We start from the raw sequence: 19,546 nt of genomic DNA, 5'->3' as shown, positions 1-19,546 counted from the left end.
GGAGCAGAGTCAGTACTGGGGTTCGGGGTCTTGGGGAGGCCCTCAGTGGAGGAGGCTCAGATGCCCCCGAGCCCTGCAGGGATCCCTGAGGGTTCTGAGGTTCCGCCACAGCATAAGGCCCCAAAGACTGGCCTGATGGTAGTGACTACACCCTTCTAGTCGCTCCCTGTCAGGAGCAGCCCCCTGCTGTGGTCACCCCACAAATGCCCTCGTGTGTTAGTAAACTTCCTGTTCGCATCCTTCTGCCCACCTGCCCCCTTCCCGCCTCTCCTCGCCTGGCTCTCATCCAGCCATTTTCATCACCTCTGTTAAGCATTAATTCCTTCAGCTGTACACCCCTCTCCCCAGGGATTGTCTTGCTTCCCCAGGGCCTGCCTGTCTTCCTAGAAGAGCCGGGGGTGGGTGGGCGCTAAAGAAGAGTGGGATGTTCCCGGAGCTATGTCTGCTGCTTGTCTCACTCCCGATCCCCAGGCTGCACTCACACGCACACGGCTAACGCAGACTCCCTTGCTTAAGCTAAGGGGAGCCGAGTTTACCCTAGGAGCTGTCTGCCAAAAGATCTGAGAAGAAGGGAGTTTTGAAGTTGCTTGGTCAGTGACGTATCTGTAAGGATGATTCTGGGGTGTGAGAGGCTAGAACGCGTAGGTCCCACTCACAACTGAAGCGAAGGGTTCTAAGAGGGTCAGCAGTGCTGGAGCTCCAGTGAGCTCTTGCTCTTGTGCCTGATGCGCTCCTGTCCTGTGGTGTGAACGCCCTGGCAGCTGGCCAGGGCCTCCCCCTGCAGGCTGACACCCCCTTTCTCTGTTCCCCAGGTAGAGGTGGAGGTGGAGAGCATGGACAAGGCCGGCAACTTCATCGGCTGGCTGCACATCGATGGCGCCAACCTGTCCGTCTTGCTGGTGGAGCACTCACTCTCCAAGGTCCACTTCACCGCTGAGCGCAGCTCCTACTACAAATCCCTGCTGTCTGCTGAGGAGGCCGCCAAGCAGAAGAAAGAAAAGGTACGGGTGTGGAATCGGGCCTGGCCGGGGAGGAGGTGGGCGCCACCCCAGAGCTCAGACTTCCCGCCTTCCCGCCCCTCCCAACACCACTGCCTCCACACAACAGACAGAGTGGTTATCCCCCCCCCCCCCGAGGGACCCCGCTTGGTGTTGGTCTCAGACCCCATGTCAGGAGCCACACGTGACCGAGGGAGAGGCTGCCAGCTTAGGCTTCCTCAGCCACAGGCCTCCTCTGGTGGACCTGGTGAAGGAGAACGCTGTCTGGAAGGTGACCTTGGAGCCATGAGAGGAGTGCCTGGGAGAGCCCCTTGTGAGCAGGAGACTGGGGAGTCCTCCCTTCACCAGCCCCGACCCTTCTTTGCTGCCCTCGGAGCAGCTGGGCGACCCGCAGCCCACTTCTGAATTTCCTTCGCATCGCCCTGCAGGGAAGCCCATTTTGGAAGCTACCCCAGGAGATGCATAAAGCTGTTAGGACAGCAGATTTATAGCCCATCAGTCTCTGCAGACACTGCATTGAAGAGACAAGGGGGGTGGGTCGGAAAGCAGCTTTTGGAAACAAATGGACGATTAAGGAACCCAGTGGTTTGGTGGTGGGAGCTGGGCTTGGCACCCCCCGACTCAGCCTGTCGCCACTGACTTATAGTCCAGCCCTGATAATGGGGATAAATCAGCCGGCCACCAATTTGTCAGGGCTTCTCTGAGCTTGAGGAGGATTTCATGGGACAGCCGTGCTGAGCCATAAATTTGTTCCAGGAATAAACGTTTCCTTCCCCATGGGGCAGCCATCTGGCTTGCAACTCGCCTCCCAAAGTCAAGGCCCAGACACCTGCCAAAAGGAGTAGGGGGCATCAGGGCCCAGAGGCTCCTCATTCTCTTCCAGCCCAGAGCAGCCACCTCCTCACTGGGTCCTTCCCAGCTGTCTTCCTTCAGGCACTGGCCCAGGGACTCCTGCCTAGATCTCTCTGTCTTTTCTTCCCGTCCCCTGGGGATTGGGACAGGTGACCAACTCTAATGAGAGTGGAAGAACTGTAGGGAGTGGTGACCCACAAATCTTGGGACAGGTGAGAGGGACTGTCCATGTCTTGGAGGAATAGGCCACCATGAGGCCTCTGAGGACACTTCCACCCTTCCTTGTCCCAATTCTGCTCACAGTAAACCCCGTCTTCCTAGAGTGATGGGGAAGCAGGCAACCTTAGCCCCTACTGCAAAGGAGCTTCCTCTTGGCTTTCCTGTTAGTGAGAGCTGAACTTAAGACTGCCAGCCCCGTGTCCTGTGCCTACTGAAGGGAAAGGCTGAGACGTGGTGCTGGGGCCTTGTGTGCAAAGGGCTGAACCTTCACCACAGAATTAGCAGCAGGGGGTCAGCGTGGCAGCACCGGCCTCTAAAGCCCAGATTCTGAAAGCGTCTCTGCCCCCAGGCCCTGCTCCCTTAGTCACTCCGCACACGAGCCTCTTCGGGTCTGAGTGACCCTCTGTTCTCTGAGATTAGAGACCCCAAAGGGACCCAAGAGAAGACAGAGGGGAATCTGGCCTGAGGTGGAGGAATGGGTGCCTTGCTGGGTGTTGTACTGGGCACCACTATTTCCTACGCAGTGGATTTGTCTGAAAGCCCAGGTCATCATTTCACTCTTGCCACATGATGATGTTGAGGAGTAATTACCAGTGATTAATTACTTCCACAGGCTGCGTGGTTTTGTTCCAGTCCAATTAAAATGCAGTGCGCTACTCAGTGCAAGGGCCTGCCTGCCTGCTGGGTCCCTGTCCCACACATCCCATCCTCTTCGGGGGTCGTGGCAGAACCTAGTATGCCTTGCCTCTTCCGGTGGGGTTGGTTCCCTGGAGCGGTGTGTGTGTGTGTGTGTGTGTGTGTGTGTGTGTGTGTGTGTGTGTAGCACTGCAGCCCCCTCAGAGTTGGCTGGACTCAGATGAGAGAATTTGGTAGTCGCTGCATATCTGAGGTATTCCCAGGATGGAGGCAAGGATCTCCAACCTTGCCTCACTTGTGACCCCATGAGGGCTGCCTTAGCTGTCCGGAGACAGGCACATGTGGCTAAGGGATCATGGTGGTACCTGTGAGCTAACCAAGGAAAGGTAATGCTGAGAGATTTTGCGAGACCAAGAGCATGCAGAAGTCTTTGGGGAATGTGATTATGTGCGTGCACATTTGTTAGCGGGTCTGAGGGAAGCTGGCAATGCTAGCTTCCCTTCCATGAGAACTTAGCTGCCTCCCTGCTGGGCCTGATTCCTCCCTGTGCCCTGCAGACTTCTCTCCTCATAAAGATGCTGGTTGGGCCCTCCTCTTCCTCTACAGGAAGCTAATGCCAGGTTACCCCCTCCTCCTCCAGGAATCCTGGGTGGGTCTGTGGACCAAAGAGGGAAACATAGATGGCAGGCACCAGAACTGCCCTCCCTCCCCGCCCCCCCCCCTTCTGCCCCAGCAGAGCCCTGGACAGGGCTGGGTTGGCCATTGATCGCCTTTTATTGAGCTTGTCTTCCCCACTGAGATCTTGAAGGCCTCCACAACCCTGGCCCCGAGCCAGCCCCACCCTTGGAGCCTATTGAGCGGAGATACTAAATAGGATTTAGAAAGGAAGGCCTCCAGCCAGTGGAGCCTCAGTTCACATCCCCGTCTCCTGCCAGAAAGAGGATCTGGGACTCCCTGGGGAGGGTGTACAGGAAAGAGGGAGGGCCAGGGACGGGTGAGGACAGGAGGAGAGAGCCTATGCCCCTGACCTGGCCCCACAATGTAGACAGGAACTGGCATGACAGAGCAGCAGTAGAACAGAGAAGGGAGGAAGGAGCCGCCTCCCTTGCCCATTCCCCTGCCTAGGTCTAAGGCCAGGGTCACGGAAGGGTTACCAAGGGGCCCCGCCTCAGGACACAGTGCCATCCTGGCCCCCAGCCTGACCACAAACCCTACCACGAATCAGAGGAGCTGGGAAAGGCCTTTCCACATTAATGCAGTCCGGAGGTTTTCCCAGAGCAAAGCAGAGCCCTCTTGGGTGGGTCTCCCAGCATGCCTAGGCCCTGCTGCTTAGACCCAGTTCAGGCTTGCCGGCACTAAAGGCCAAGAGCATTCCCAGCTTCAGCGTCCCATCCTCTGGTCGGCATCTTGGCCACGCAGGTCCTTCCCCAGCTCTTCCATCTGCCCAGAGCCTGGAGGGAGAGCCGTAAGGCACTGATTCTGTGCACACACAATTACTGTTCTCTCTGGAAGGGGTCTTTGGGTCTTCTTTGTCATCGCCCCATGGGTCCAGGATGAGGAGCATCCCTCCTGGGAATTCCCCAAAACAGGCTCCTTGGCAGGGATCTGAACTGTGAGAGGGCTAGGGATGGCTGTAGGGAAGTGGCACCCGTCTGGCAGGTGCCCGCCAGTGTGTCTGTCCCCTCCGCCCCAGGTTGCAGAAAGGCAACATAAGCCATTATGGGCAAAACGTGCCCTTGTTCTAAGGGTGGGCCAAGCTCTCAGCTGACTGTCTCCTTCCCACCAAGAAGCCACCTAGCCGGGCTACGTTTCCCGGCTGGCTGGGGGCTAGGTCCCAGGGAACAGATGGTCACCTCCGTCTCCTGAGGGAAACCTGCAGGGCTCCACTATTCAAGGGGCCAAGCCAGCTCCTTCTTAGAAACGGAGTTCCTTTATCTGAGGAGCAGCTCTCCCTGTCCTACCCTTTGGCAATCTCATGCTTCTGGTGTCTTTTCACCTTGGCAGGCAGCGGGGGGGTACACCCTGCTGTGCCCCTCCTACCAGTGAGCTGTGGCACCTTGTCACTGGACTGGCCCCACTGCCACACTCCTTGTGGGAGCAAGAGGCCTGCAGGCCGTCCCTGAGGCTTTTGTTTGCATCATCCGTGACCTCCAGCTTGCTGCCCACCTGAGCCTGCCTGCAGAGGAGCTCCACCCTTCTCCCCAAGGAGGAAACCTGATGCTGTCGCCCAAGGCGCATTTACTTGAGGAGTCTTTAGCAGTTCCTGCTCCCCCGCTGTCAGTCTGTTCCCAATTCATCACCACCGCTGAGGAGACTCCTTCCCCACAGCCCCCACAGCCGAGGGAAGCAGGGCAGGGTTAGGATGGAGCCCAGAACGGCTCTGAGCCTCAGGCCCACTCCAGGCCAACGTCTGAGACGTGCTGGCTGCACCTGGGAGGGAACCAGAAGAGCGAGGTAGATGGGAGAAGGGCCCACTGCCTGGGGGTAGGGCAGAAGGAAGGGTGAGGGGTTGGAGGGAGGGAGGGTAGATACTGGCTGGTGGGGGGAGGCGGCTCTTGGCTTCAGCTCAGTTGAGGCAGTACTGACAGTCCTGTGTCTCAGTGAGAGTCCCGTCGGTCCTGGAGCTGCAGAGGTCCCAGAGAGGCTAGGACTGACTGAGTCGTCACCTCCCTGGGGAACTTTCCCCTAGCAGGGCCCAGAGAGAAAGTCTACCTCAACAGGATGTGGGCCTTGGAACCGGAAGTAACCGTGGGTGGTTCCCCCAGAGTGCTCCCAGCAGTCTGTGCCGTGGCCTCCAATGGGAGAGGCCCTTTCACAGGGAAGTCCGAAGGCTAGAGACGGCCTTGGGCCAGGAGTCTCTGAACTGACTGAGTTGAAGTCCTGCTCTCTGCCTCCTTTCCCGTGGCCACCAGTCCTCGGCACGTGGAAAGCAGAGGTGTCCAGACGCCAGGGATTAAGGGGGCAGCTGCGCCGGGACTGGTGCTGGGAGAGAGTGAGAGGGGAGACCTGTTGGGGTTAGAGTCTGACCTCAGATGGCAGAAGGCAAGGGCACTACTGCGTGTGGCTGGCCGAGGTTTGGGCCCGGGTGACGTCTCTCCCATCCCCCTCGGCCGTTCCCTGGCAGCCTCCCTCGGGCTCAGCCCCTGTTGCTCATTCCAGTTCTCAGGGCCCTGGTCCTCAGTGTCCCCTTCCAGTGGAAGAGTACTCACACCGCATGAAAGGCAGGAGCGTAGCCTCTGCAGGTGGGACCCAAGAAGGTTCAGTAATTCAGACATCCCTGTCCTTGGGCTGCTTCTTCGTGCCATCCAGGGATCTGCAGGTCAGCTGAGTGATTCTGCGGTCATGTGGCACAGCCCACAGGTTCCAGGGGCCTCTTCCCTCTTGCAAGGAAGAAAAGGAGATGCAGGAGGTCTGTGGCTGGACTGAAGTCAAACAGCAAATTGAAGGACAAGAGCCCACATCACCCACCTACAACCTTTTCCCTCTGTGTCTAGAGGCCCTGTCAATGCCAAAATGTCCCCTTGAGGACCTTGAAGCTTGAAGATCTCTAGCACCTGGGTGTCCAGGTCCAGATCCTGGTCCTGCTACTTCTAGCAAGCCTGGGTGCCTCTGGTCCCTCCTTTATAAAACAGGGTAATGTTAATACTTACTCAAAGGGTTGTCGTACGGATTAAAGGAATTAATACTTGGAGAATGTTTAGAATGGCGCCTGGCACCTAGTAAGCATGTATGTTTTGGCTAATACTTTTATTACCCCCTGTTCTTGTGTGACTGTGGGACTCCGTGTGTGGTCCAGTCCCTCACCCCCTTCTTGCTGCTCAACTGGACAGCCCCGCCCTCTCCTGCTCTGACAGGCTTCACTACCGGGATAATCTCCTGGCCGCGGGATCGGACTTGATGCCCCGTCACATCGAATCAGCTTCTGAGCCACTGCAGCCCTGACAGTGCAGGGCCAGGGGAGGAGGAGAAAGGCGAGGGTGGAGGGGAGTGGCCCAGCTTCGGAGCTGGGGACAGAGCAACCTGCTTGAGGTGAGGACACAGAAGTTGCTGAGGCAAGGCATTCCCGAACAGTGACAAGCCCTCCCCTCCGTGGCCCGGGGCTGTCACTTGGAGAGCTTCCAGAGTGCCATGGCCCTGGGCAGTGCGAAGGCCTCAAGAGTTCAGAGTGACCCCTACTGAGTGATGTCAGAGAGGAAAGTGGGGTCCTAGAACCACTGCGACACCAAGGTTCTCACGCTCTGGTTTGCATGAGGATTGCCTGGGAGTCTGCTTTGGTTTGCTTCACTTTCTCTGGGTGCAGTTACAACAGACCCTAACTTGACATACCTGCGTCAGGACCCAGGGACCAGCATTTTTAATAAGCTCCCCAGTTGCTTCTGACACCTGCCAGAATTTGAGAACTGATCAATCAGAAGAATTTCAGAGTACTCTCCTTACCCACTCAGACATACGAGAGGTCTAGGGGCTCAGGCCAGTGTGACGTGAGTGCCCTGTGATGACCTCCGCACTCCTTCACCCCAGGGGTGACCCCACTTGCCCAAAGACCTTTTCCTGCGTTTTTTCTGGCTTCACTTCTAAACCTCCCACCCCCCACCCTTTGCTGCCCGCACATGCAGGTCTGGGCCCACTATGAGGAGCAGCCCGTGGAGGAGGTAGCGCCCGTGCTAGAGGAGAAGGAGCGCTCGGCCAGCTACAAGCCCGTGTTTGTGACGGAGATCACTGACGACCTGCATTTCTACGTGCAGGATGTGGAGACCGGTGAGTATGCTACCTCCAGAACCCACTCTGCTCAGTGGGAGGGAGGGGCACAGCCCACACGTTCCGGGGACCTCTCCCAGTCTGTGGCTGCTCCCCATCCCCCAGGCCCCGTGCGCTGCTCTGGGGCTCGTTACATGCACTGCCAGTGAGCCCTGGCATGGGCAAGGCCAAGCAGGTCCTCTGAGGGCTGGTGAGGTAGCCTGTCTTGTCTAGGTGGTATTTGGAGATGCTCGGGAAATTGTTTTGCTCTCAGACACTCCTGGCTGGGCTGGGCGTGGGGATTTGTAGCCCTCGGAGTGTATCAGGAAGCAAAGAACAGATTGTCTCTATGTGTGGTCAGGAAGCACAAACCAGCTTCACTTGGCCCTCCTCCCCCTCAGCTTCCTTGGGAAGGCAGCAGGAGGAGAGGAGCCTGGGTTTTTTTTTTTCTCTGGGGCTTCTCCTTCTCTAGAGGTTACCATAGCCCTCAGTGGTAGTCAGTTGCCATGGAAACAGGCGGCGCTCTAGGGAAGTCATCCCCGGGCAGTCTTTCTGAAGGACCCTCTCTCTCCATCCTCCTTCCTCCTGCCTTCAAATGATGTACACTGTGGCCAGGGCCTTCTCTGCAGAGACCTCAGGCTTCTGGAGCAGAGAGGACGGTAGAGGTCACTCTCACGGTGGTGGCCCTGTGACCCCTCTAGATGGACTTCCTACCCCCACTGCATTTGCTCTACCCTGACCTCCCTCCTCTCATTGACACCCTGTGCAGGGAACCAGTTTAGTTGAGGGCAAAGGAAAAGGCTTTTTAGAGCTGCCTCTGCGTCCAAAGAGCCAGACCCTTGCAAAGCAGAGGGGCCCGAAGATGTCGCTGGCACCCAAGGCAGTCCCGTGGGTGGCAGGGTGCGGCTCTGCCTGGCCTCCTGTGCCCCCTGCCAGGCCCACTCCAGATCATCAGCCTCATGCCAGCCACTTCCCCTCTAATGATATTTCCCAGGCAGCTGCTTTTGTGGTGATGTTATTTCACCGAGGAAAACCAACCTTTCCAAGCCCTCGTCTGGCTGTACTTGGGAGGGGGAAAAGCTAGCAGGCGGAGAGATGGGCTGATGAGCCTTCAGGATTAGGTTCCCCTTGAGGTCAGCTGCAGTCCTGCTGCACAGTGGCCTGGCATTGCCAGGTCTGGGTGGTGTGACGAGGAAAGGAGTCTTTCAGTGGTGGCCTGGGTAGGAAGGAGATCGGTTTCTGAGCACAGGAGCCAGAAAGGATGGCCCTCGGGAAGCTCAGGGGAAAGGGAACTCAAAGAAGGCCCTGCCCAAGGGACAGCAGCTCCCTGGCCGGCTCTACCTGGCCTCAGCATCCTGTGAGGTAGGGCCCACCTTGGATAAGACCAGGTCCTGAAGTCTCGAGGGGACAAAACTTGAGGGTTCAAGGCCTTCGGCCACATAGTCTCTGTAATTTCAGAGGCTTCCTGTGCATGCCCTGTACCCTGCCAGCTGTCTCCGCAGCTGTAGGGAGCCAGGACCCTGTAGCAAGTGGTGGCCAAGGCAGAAAATACGGAACAAAGGAAACAAGGGGGAAACCATGTATTCTTGGAACATTGGAGAAGGGAGTGAGGTGCTTGTTGGCACGCCACCTGGAGGGCTGCAGTGGGCTCCAGAGAAAACCCTGACCTCAGTTGGTTCCATAAAATCCATGAAAATAAACTTCAGCATGTACAGCCTCCCTCTTCTGAAACCTTTCATCCTCTCTTAGGGGACATCCTCTTGCCCTGTCTCTCTTCTCTTAATTAAAGCCTGCCTTCAGGAAGGATCTAATGAAATGATGAAAGCATTGCCATTAGCTGTAAATGACCAGCCAGACTCTGTGCAAGGACCTGTTTGCGGGAGCCAAAGTCTGCTTCTGTTGCCTTGGAGCAAAAAAATAAAAAATAAAAATAGACCACGTATAGAAGGAATTTGTCTGTGTAGAGGGAGTACTGCTGGGTGGGGGAAGGGCAACTGCTTCTTCACAAAAGTCTGTGTTCTGAAACTGAGGCTCATGAATGCTGGGACAGTGGGCTACACAGAGGCCCACGAGTGGACACGTCCTTGTGTGCCTACGCAGAGTGCATCCTCGATACAGTTGAATTCTTAAGCACCTTCCATGCGGCAGATTTACTAGACCTTGCAAGAGTAAACAGAACCAAGTGAGCAATGATCTGTGCCCTGAAGGAGCTCACAGTGTAGTGGCAGAAACATAAACCCAGACAGGGAACGTATAAGGCCAACTGTGACAAGTGTGCCAAAAGCCAACATGTGTTAGGCACCTGTTACAGTGTGGCTTCGGGCCCTGGAGGTGGAGAGAAGAATCCTGTACCCACACCACACGAACCCAGCTACCCTCACCTCAGAGAGCAAAGGGGGCACGGCGGGGCTTGATGCAGAGCTAGAATCAGGGCCAAGAGGGATGGAAGGGTAAAGCCACTGGGGACCGGTGCTTAGCGGCATGGGGGTGGGGACACAACAGGAAGGAGCAAGGAGGGAACCTGAGAGGACCCTAGGTGTTGCCAAACCTGGCGATGACCAGCTGACGAGCGGCAGGGACTCGGGATTTGGGAAGGACCAGCAGGAAAGAGCAAGGGATTCGGTAAGATAGGCAGGGAAGGAGACTGTCTCCCCTAGTCGAAGAGGGCCCCGGGTTGGGCTGAGAGCTTCGAACCCCAGCCTGGAAATACCAAAGTTTGCTTTTGCATGTACTTCACAGGGTGAGCGAGGTCAGAGTAGCCTGAGGCCCTTTCCTTGTCCAGGGTTGGGTGGGGGCCATCCCTCATTTCCGTGTTTCCCCCTGGGAGACATAGCAAAGAGTGGCTGCTGTCAGTCACCGCCTCTGTGACCCAGGCCAGGGCCAGCCCTTGTAGGAATTAAGCTGGGCTGCTTCCACCCAGAACGAGGCTGGTTGGCTATGCTTCACACCCCCATGCTTTCTCCACCTCCTTAAGCAGAACCCAAGGAACATTCCCGAGGGCTGCCACTGCCACAGCCAGTAGGTTGGAGAGCCGAGGTTGGAAGGAAGACTGTGTGCCTCTGAGGTGTCAGCAAGCCCCTGTTCCACTTTTGAAGACCACATGAACCTCTTGAGCAGATGCCACAGAGGACTTCCCTACGGAATGGGGCAAGCCAGTGCCACAGGCGACCTACAGAATTCCACATGCTTCCTGCTCCCCGGCCCCATCTAGAGAACATGGCGCCCAGGTCTCACTACCTCTTCCTCCCCTACAGGCACCCAGCTAGAGAAGCTGATGGAGAACATGCGAAACGACATCGCCAGCCACCCTCCTGTCGAAGGCTCCTATGCCCCCCGCCGGGGAGAATTCTGTATTGCCAAGTTTGTAGATGGAGAATGGTAAGCCACTTGTACCTGAGCAGAGCAAAGAGTCTTAAGCAGGAGCAGTTGCAGGTCTGTCCTCAGGGCACAGGCCTACAGAGCTACCAGGTAGACTTCAGGCATTTGCCTTAGCCACCTGGTTTCACTGGGCGGTGGTTGTTGACCTTGGCCAGCTCTCCAGTGTGGACCTCTCTTCATTGCCTGCAGCCCATCTGGGGCCTGTGATTTTCCTGCAGCCCAGTCAAGCCTCTGGAGTATAGAAGTGGTGTCTCTCCTCAATCCTGGGAAACCCTGTCGGGGGAGCCCTGGCTGGCTGGCTGGGACTGACACTCCCATTACCCCACACAGGAGAAATGATGTCACGTGGGGTGGTGAGGGCAGAGGCTGGTTCTCAGTGAGCCCAGATCAGCCACCCCACCCTCCACCCTGGCTGTCTGGGACTTGAGCAGGCGCACTCATAGGCTGCAGGAAGGTCACTCACATCTGATCTACCAAGAGTAGGGCCCATGGCTTTCCCTGGGTGACGAAGTGACTTGGATGTGTTCCCTGCTGCGGCCTCCCAGACAGATCTGCCGGCTAATTACAGCTGCTGTTTAGTGTGCTGGGTTTAAACAGCAGACATCAATCTAGTCATTAGTCTTGTTGCTTTATGCCCCAAGGACACATTAATCTGCTTCACATGCTCCCTTCTCCCTCCCTCTGCTCCCAGCTATGCTCTGATTCCATTAGATGGTGGCCACAGCGCCGCAAGCCTAGGCCTTAGTGGAGTCTGAGAACTGCCCTCTGTGACACCCTTGGGTGTTCACTCTGAGCCCTGGGCAGGGAAATGGTGTATCCCAGCCCTGCTATCACTGAGGCTCCAGGGAGGCCAGACTCTTCAGGGCTCTCCCTTGAGCTCTTCCCACGATGCCATTGCAGGTACCGCGCCCGAGTGGAGAAAGTCGAGTCCCCTGCCAGAGTGCACGTCTTCTACGTTGACTATGGCAATGTGAGTGTGGGAGACCGGGAGGTGGATGAGTAGGCAAGGGAGGGGCGCCAGGTGGCTGCCAAGGGCCATTCAGCACAGTGGTCCCCTAGGTCAAGTCCCTCTGACCTCTCAAAGGTCCCTCGAAGCTGTGAAACCACTTGCTGATAGAACAGTGAGCATGTGGGCATCTCTACTATTCGTGTAACAAGTCACTGACCCCTGAGCGACTGGGCAAAACTGATGTCTCTGGTCAGAGGTTTTTGAGAGCTGAGAAGTCTCCTTTCCAGGCCCCACGGATGAGTGCCCAGCCACACCCACGGTTCCTCATCTTCTGCCCAACCTCTCTGAAGAAAGGGCCGGTGGAGACCCTCCACACCCCACGGTTTCTGGTCCTCAGGCTTGACTAGGTGCTTGTGTGCCGATTCCCAGGACATCCCCAAACCGAGGCTTTCTGGGAAGGGAGTCACAAGGTGGCTGCACCTGGGAGTCTGTCGACAGTTCTGGGGGATTCCCTCTGGGGAAAAGCAAGTAGGAGAGAAGGTTGTAGTTCAGAACCATGCCACTCCCGCGGCGTGACGATGGTCATCTGCTTTCCTCAGGGACTAAGGTTGAGGGTCGATTAGCCCCAGCCCAGAGTTGGGCCATGCTCCCAACCTGCCACCCGGGGATACACAAAAGAAGAGGTCCTGCCAGGTCGCAGGACTGTAGGGCCCCTTGTCTTGGTGTGCTTTCCCAGCAGAGCGCCCCCTGGCCAGTGGAAACATATTCAAGGAACCCATGTCCCAGAGGGAAGGCGTTGGAAAAAAACAGAGGTAGAGGTTAGTTAGATACCAGTTATCAAACTGATTATTTTTGTAGAGCCACCAGGTGTGCCAACACCGGGCCCAGGGTGAGAAGGTGTGAGTCACGGCCGACCGCCTACTGCAGGGGCGAGCGGGACATGTTCCCCCAAGACGTCACTGACTGGGCAAGCCTGTGCACAGGGCTGAGTGGAAGCAAGTCATGGTGGGAGGACCTGAGTTAGAACTCTCAGAGGCCCGGCCACCAGAGTTGTCCTGTGAGAGCCAAGGGGGCATCGAGTGTGTGATGCTCTTGGCCTGATGTGTCCTCTACAGAGAGAGATCCTGCCATCCACCCGCCTGGGTACCCTGCCACCTGCCTTCAGCACTCGTGTGCTGCCTGCTCAAGCCACAGAGTATGCCTTCGCCTTCATCCAGGTGCCCCAGGACGTGAGTCTACACATCTTCCTTCCTTCCTTCCTTGCTTCCAAAGGACGGGTCCAGTGGCACTCAGCCACTGATGCGGCCCTCACAGACTGACAGGAGAAGGTGGAAACAGTGACGAATGGTCTGTTAGCGACGGGACTCGAGAGACGAGAGCGACCAAGGAGGTTGAGGGAAGTTGCCACAGAGGACGGGGCATCAGAGCGTCTGAACTGGTTCTTCAGATGGATGGGCCCGGTGGGCCAGGGCACTTTGGGCAAAGACTGGTCCACACAGTCGGAAGTCAGGGACCTTGTGAGCAGTGGCAAGACGTGAGAAGGGAAAGGCCTGGGGGTTGGGGAAGGGTTTTCAGCAGAGGTGTGACGTGGTCAAATCTGGTTCTGAAAGTTCCTTCAGGGGGCGTTGTCAGACTGGATGGAGTAGCGGGAAGCAACTTGGAAGTCCAGGCTAGAGACAGTGACAGCCAAACTGGGGCCACGCCCGTAGGGGCCAGGTCTCAGCGCCCTCTGTGGATGGGATGCGGGAAACGAGGAACAGAAGGTGACTGGATTTCTTATGTGTGGCTGTGTTGCTGTTGGCCAAGATGTGGGGACGAGAAGGAGTAAATTAGGAGCTGTAGGAGCTCCGGGCGTCTTGATAGTGTTCAGTTTGGAAAGCGAGAAGCCCTGGAATCCCGGATTCATAGCTAAAAGCATGGGCACCTACAAGGTGAGCGTGTGGAAGACAGGATGGGGAGGAGAGCGAGGCTTGGCAAGTGCTAGCCTTCAGCAATCCAGGGACGAAGAACCTGAGGCAGAATGTGCATCCAGAGAGGAGAACATGTGCTCAGAGTCAAGAGCCACCCAGTTCCCAGAAGCAGGGAGCTGGTCTGCAGTGTCCAGCTCCCCAGGGAGGTCAGGCTCAGGCTTGGCGGGTACCCTTGGCTCTGGCACCGAGGGAGGTCCCTGGTGCTCAGAGCGAGCAGTCTGAAAGCCTGGTTGGAGCTGCCGCCAGATGCAGGGTGCTGGGGAGCAAACAGTAGGGTCAGGAATTTGCGCCATAGAACGTTTTCTGCTTTTTCATGAAATTTGCTGAAGGGCAGAAGAGAAACAGTAGGAGAAGAGGGTGACAAAATAGGTCAAGGGGCAGTCTCTGGGGGGGAGGGAGATGTGAGTGTGGAGAGAGCCTGAGAGGCCAGTGAATGCACCAGAGCAGGGACTGTGTGGAGCTAGTGTGCTGGAGCACAGTCCTGCAGAGGTAGGGGATGACAGGAGCCAGGGCGGCCAGTGGAGGTTAGTTGGGGATGGTCAAAAGCCACTTTTTCTCCGAGACACAAGGCAGGTGGGCACGGTACTGGGGTGGGGGATAGGGATGGGATGTATGCAGGAGGCGTGGCAGGGAGGGAAAGGACAAGATCAGGAGAGGGGGCACTTTGTATCCCAAGGCTGTTTCCTTCCTTGTTAGGATCTGAGCAGGGAATGAGATGCTGGCACCTGCTGGACACTTGGTTGGAGGAGGTCCATGAGCAGGACCTGGGGTCCACGTGGCTATCTTTCAAGTTTGCACTTCTCTCTCCCATTTATCTGCATGCAACTCTGCCCCAGGAGGACGCTCGAACAGACGCCGTGGACAGTGTGGTGCGGGATATCCAGAACACTCAGTGCCTGCTCAACGTGGAACACCTGAGCGCTGGCTGCCCTCACGTCACCCTGCAGTTTGCTGATTCCAAGGGGGATGTGGGGCTGGGCTTGGTGAAGGAGGGACTGGTCATGGTGGAGGTGCGCAAGGAGAAACAGTTCCAGAAAGTGGTACGTGATGTGGAGGTGGGCTACCAGGGTAGGGGCAGGCTCCTAATGCCTCCCCACTGCCGTCACAGAGGGGCTGGGGGCTGCACCAACAGCCAGTGAGGGAGCAGGGAACCCTCCATCTTGCTGCTCCTGCTGGGGAAAGATAATGGATTTGGGTTTGTTGGGGTTTAAAAAAAAAAAAAAAAAAAAAAAACTAATTACATCCCAAATTAATTGGCTGCAGGCTTGGCTGAGAATGCAGCGGAAAATTTGAGCGGGGGGGGGGGGGGGTTGTCCCTGGGCATGTGCCCCTAGGGGGCAAGCTGGAAGGCCTTGCCAAGGGTGGCCGGAGAGATCCATAGCCTGTCACTGCCTCTCCCTTTCTCACTTCCCTCTCCCATACCCTGCCGGGTCCGTAGCCAGCTCCTTGCACACAGGGCCACCTGAAGCCAGGCTCGGCTGGGATGGGGCCCCGAGGGACTCTGCCCCTCCAGCCCTCCAGCCAGTCTGAACAGCCCCCAGGGCTTGGAGCCCAGCCTGAGACCTCTGATCATGAGATGAGTTGAGCGCCCCCAGCCATGCTGGCTTCACGGGGCAAACCATGAGGGGCTGGTGTGCACCTAGGAACTACCTGCACTTGCTGGGAGTTGGGAAGGGCACGTCTCAAGTCAGGATGGGCTGGTGGGAAGCGTGTGCCCTCGTGCAGCGCCCAGCTGAGAGGAGGGATGAGAGCCGGTGGCGCTCAAACGAGCGTTCCCTCTCCGTTGTGCCCGTTGCTTCGCCTTTTCCCAGGCCTCTTTTTCTCCCCCTCTGAGTCCGTGGCACTGGTTATACAGGGCTGTAATTCATTTGGAACAAGACCCCAGTGTGAATTGCTACCATGTCTGTGGACAGAAGTGTGACACCCTTAGTCCTCTCACTAGAGACTCCCAGTGTCTTGAGATTGCCCTGGGAGTTAGCGTAAGTTTCCCTGTAGAATTTTGAGATCTCCCTGTCTCCCCTGTGAAGCTACCCATAATGTCTCTGGTGTCCAGAACATTCCTTTGCCCAGCATCTGAGATAAACACTCTACGTGTGTTCACTCATTCATTCATTCATTCAACAAGCATTTATGGAGGGCCTACATATCTCCATGAACAAGAGGCACCATTTCTGCCCTGTGGAGCCTCCATTGAAGCATGAGTTGACAAAAACAGCAACATATATACTAGATGAATGAAATTGAATGTTAGGAGATAAATGCAATGGAAAAAGAGAAGACAGAAATAAAGGATATCAGGAGTGTGCGGGAAGAGGTGATTGGAATTTTCAGTGGGGTCATTTCATTAGGCTTTCATTGAGGCTTCATTAAGAAGGTGATGCTTTACCAAAGACCTGAAGGAGCAGGATAGGTAGCCAAGTAGACCTGAGGGGAAGAGCATTTCAGGCAGACGGAACAGCCAGCACAGAGTCAAGGAACAGCAAGGAGGCCAGTGTGATGGTGCACTTTGAATCTTATTCTCAGGGAGCTGGTGATCCACTGAGCAGGAGAGTGGTGCAGACCAGACCTGGGCAGTCTCCAGGGCCATTCTTGCTGCTCAGTTGCAAATACCCACTTTGTGACCTCCCTTTCTTCCCTTGTCCCTCCAGATCACAGAGTACCTGAACGCCCAGGAGTCAGCCAAGAGTGCTAGGGTGAGTTTTTGCCTCTGGGGCTCCACGGGGGAGCTGAGGAAAGCAGCTTAGCAGGGCCCACCTCCCTGACGGTCGCTTTCTGTCTTCTCACAGCTGAACCTGTGGCGCTATGGGGACTTCCGGGCCGATGACGCTGATGAGTTTGGCTACAGCCGCTAAGGAGGGAATCGGGTCTGGCCCTCAGCCCCGCTCACACCAGTACCTCCTCCTCTGCAGGGAGGGTGTTTCCAGCTCCAGACCCCAGATCAGGGGTGTAGATTGGGTCCAGCTTTGCTTCAGTGTATGGAAATGTCTCGTGGGGCGGCATCTGGGCTGGGGGTGGGGTGGGTGAACCCGAGGCTTTCAGGAGGCAGGCCATTGTCTTCTGAGATGACAGGCACTGCCATCCACAGTCTCTCCCAGCTGATTTTGTGTTTTTATTCGGAGGTTTGTTTTTTTTTTAAAGTTGTCCGCAAATCAGGAAGAAACATGAAAGACTTTGTCCTAACATAGGGCGTGACCCTGACACCCAAGGCCAGCTGCCTGCTGGTACCCCACTTCCGTCCCAGATGGCCCTTCTTCCCAGTTCTCTGTCCAGCTGTTGATTATGTGATTCCTCTGATACGTCCATTCTCAAATGCCAGCCTGTCTACATCTGCCCCCACCAGCCCTCCCCACCTCTGTATTTAAAGCTTTTGAGGCCCAATAAAATAGTACCTGCTGTCTGCAGTCCTTATTGGTCATGGTGGAGCCCAGAGCCTGGAATCTCGGCAGCCCCCACAGGAGGAGACTTGGGCACGTGAACGACCCCCGACGTAGTCATCCACATCCCTGGCCACAGCTCTGGAATCACAGCCAGCCCGGAAAGCAGGGCCATTCTTCAGAGTCATGGGCAACTCCTGGGGCCCAGGAGGCATGATGCACCATGACCATCATGCAGAAGGCTGGAGATCTCCTATTTTAATGCATCAGTCCAGGCCCCCCGCTGCACATGGCTGCCCCCAAGGACCATGGAGATTTAGAGTAGCTTGGCAAGCAGTGCCCAGGACCGGCCACACATGGAAGGCCAGGCTCAGTCTTAACCGGTCCCCTGCAGAGAGTCACTAGTCCTGTGCTTTGCCAAGTTCTGCCAGAGCCCCAGCGGGAGCCAGAGGGGACTCTTCCCCTCTCCTGCTGTGGCTGGGGTAAAGGCTAACACCACACAGGCTGGCACAACAAGGGGTAAGAGTGGGGGCCCGGTGCGTGCCCAGCTCCCTCCACAGTGTGTGTTCATTGGCAAATGGAGCTGGAAGACCAGGTTGGGTCCAAGAGGAGTCATGGCTGCCCGCTGAGGAGATCCTGGGTCTCGAGGTTATTAGCTAGCGCTTGCTCTGTTTGACTTAATGAGGTTATCCCCCAGGTGGAGCTGGCCACAGAGCTCAGAAGACCCAGGCTGCTCCTAGCTCCTGAGGGAGGAGGGAGGCTGGAGAGCACTGTGGTGTGCAGTGAGGAGCCTGTTCTGCTGCTCAGGGAGTGCCAGGGAGAGAAAGCTGTGTGCCGGGGAGGTCACCCCTACCAGCTGTTTCCCATGACTTTGTACAGCCCGCGATGGGGCGTGAGAAGTCAGCAGGAGTGTGAATGTCCCCGTCTGTCCCCACTCCTGGAGAAGCTGTCCTGCCCCACCAGGTAAGCCCACTCCCCGTGGTGCTTTTCTTCTCTTGCATCATGGAGGTCTGTCATGGAGAAGACAATGCCCGTCTCACCCATTTCTCTATCTCTTGGTACGGTCGAGAGCTGGGTCGGTGTGTGTTACCCGGGAGCACGATCAGCAGAGGGGTGAGATGCCAGCCCGCCCTTTTGTAAGAGGGTCTGAAATCATCTCACTGTCTCCACAGTTGCCTTGGTTACATCTGTGCCCAAGGATAAACCCTCCATGGTTCTGCAATTGAAATGATGCCCGAACCTTCCCACTTCTTTTCTTTCTCTTGCAAGGCTGGTTTAGACAAAGGTCAAACCATTCACCAGGCCTGAGGACGCTGCTGCCACTTCCTCTCAGTGTCTGTTGAGTTCCTGGGGTCTGTGGTGGCGGGGTGGGACTGAGGCGAGGCGAGGCGAGCCAGGCACCCAGCATGCCCAATCTCGGGGGGCACTCAGAGTGTGCGGGCGCCTTGGAGGCTTTGCCTTTTGCCTGTAGTCGAGACCAGTCAGCATCAGCACTTGCACAAGTAGCACCAAAAACCCCCCTCAGAGTTCCTTCCCCCGCTGGAGTTACAAAACATGTGCCCCCATCCACCTCTCACTTGAACACCAAAACCTCTTGAGCACCTATTATCCATCTGTCCACCCACCCGCCAAGCCTGGATTAAGAGCCAGCTACGGGCATAACACTGGGTCCAGTGGGTGCCAAGCCTGTCTCCATGGGCCCGATGGGCGTGCACGACCTCTGTGGAGCAGTGGGCAGTACTCCGGGACAGGGGCTGAGGCCCCAGCCCAGTGACCAGGAGGATGTCACAGAGGAGGAGGGCAGCATTGCTAACCTGGACAGGCTCTGGAAGTTTCCCGTCTCTGAGGGCTGATGCATCAGAGCCCAGGGTTTATGCTAGCCACCAGGGAAGGATTGCCACCCAAGACCCTCCCTGGTCTGGGCCGGTAGGGGAGGTGGGGTAGGGGGTGGAGGGAAGGGTTTGTGCAACTGCTTCTACTTTATTTATGGTTTTGATTATGTCTGCATTCCAGGAAGAGCCGATGCACCCCTTTTCTTGAAGTAGCCCGTGTTGGGAAGCAACAGGGAGGGGCCAGAGAGCTAGTGCCTCAAGAGTGGTTATTGATGTCCTAATTACAAGAGGATGCTAATTTAATTTGAACCTAATTACAGTGCACTACCCTGGGTGGCATGTGTTTTAATAATTCACGTCCTTCAGATGCGTAGGAGTATAATAATATTTACACTGGGTTGGCTAGCAGCCTGGGGAGGCGGGCTGGGGGCCCATACGTCACCCTCCCCCCAGACAGCTTGGCTGCTAGCAGGTGGGGAAGATGGCGTACAAGTCTTGGTTGGCTGGTATCTTGTCATCCTTCCCAGAGAATATGCTTGGGCCTCATCTCCAGCCACTTCCTTGACCCAGCAGGCTGCTCTGCTCTGTGGGGTTCCAGGCT

General features: G+C 56.6%; 1 protein-coding gene across 1 annotated transcript in view; it reads left to right on the top strand.

Moving 5' to 3' along the window:
* SND1 (staphylococcal nuclease and tudor domain containing 1) overlaps positions 1 to 17,140 on the top strand; it is a 426,272-nt gene extending 409,132 nt beyond the window's left edge. Inside the window, exons 17-24 of the mRNA XM_040472057.1 lie at positions 813 to 1,001; positions 7,322 to 7,463; positions 10,697 to 10,820; positions 11,721 to 11,790; positions 12,885 to 12,998; positions 14,576 to 14,779; positions 16,388 to 16,432; positions 16,526 to 17,140. Coding sequence (XP_040327991.1) covers positions 813 to 1,001; positions 7,322 to 7,463; positions 10,697 to 10,820; positions 11,721 to 11,790; positions 12,885 to 12,998; positions 14,576 to 14,779; positions 16,388 to 16,432; positions 16,526 to 16,591 — 954 coding nt within the window. The 3' untranslated portion in view covers positions 16,592 to 17,140. The remainder of the gene's footprint in view (positions 1 to 812; positions 1,002 to 7,321; positions 7,464 to 10,696; positions 10,821 to 11,720; positions 11,791 to 12,884; positions 12,999 to 14,575; positions 14,780 to 16,387; positions 16,433 to 16,525) is intronic.
* Positions 17,141 to 19,546: the final 2,406 nt, after the last annotated feature.

This window comes from Herpailurus yagouaroundi, unplaced genomic scaffold (assembly GCF_014898765.1).
Source record: "Herpailurus yagouaroundi ecotype Mexico unplaced genomic scaffold, PumYag 100, whole genome shotgun sequence".
NCBI lineage: Eukaryota > Metazoa > Chordata > Mammalia > Carnivora > Felidae > Herpailurus > Herpailurus yagouaroundi.
Note: the sequence above shows the minus strand (reverse complement) of the source record. Positions and strands in the feature narration are given on the sequence as shown.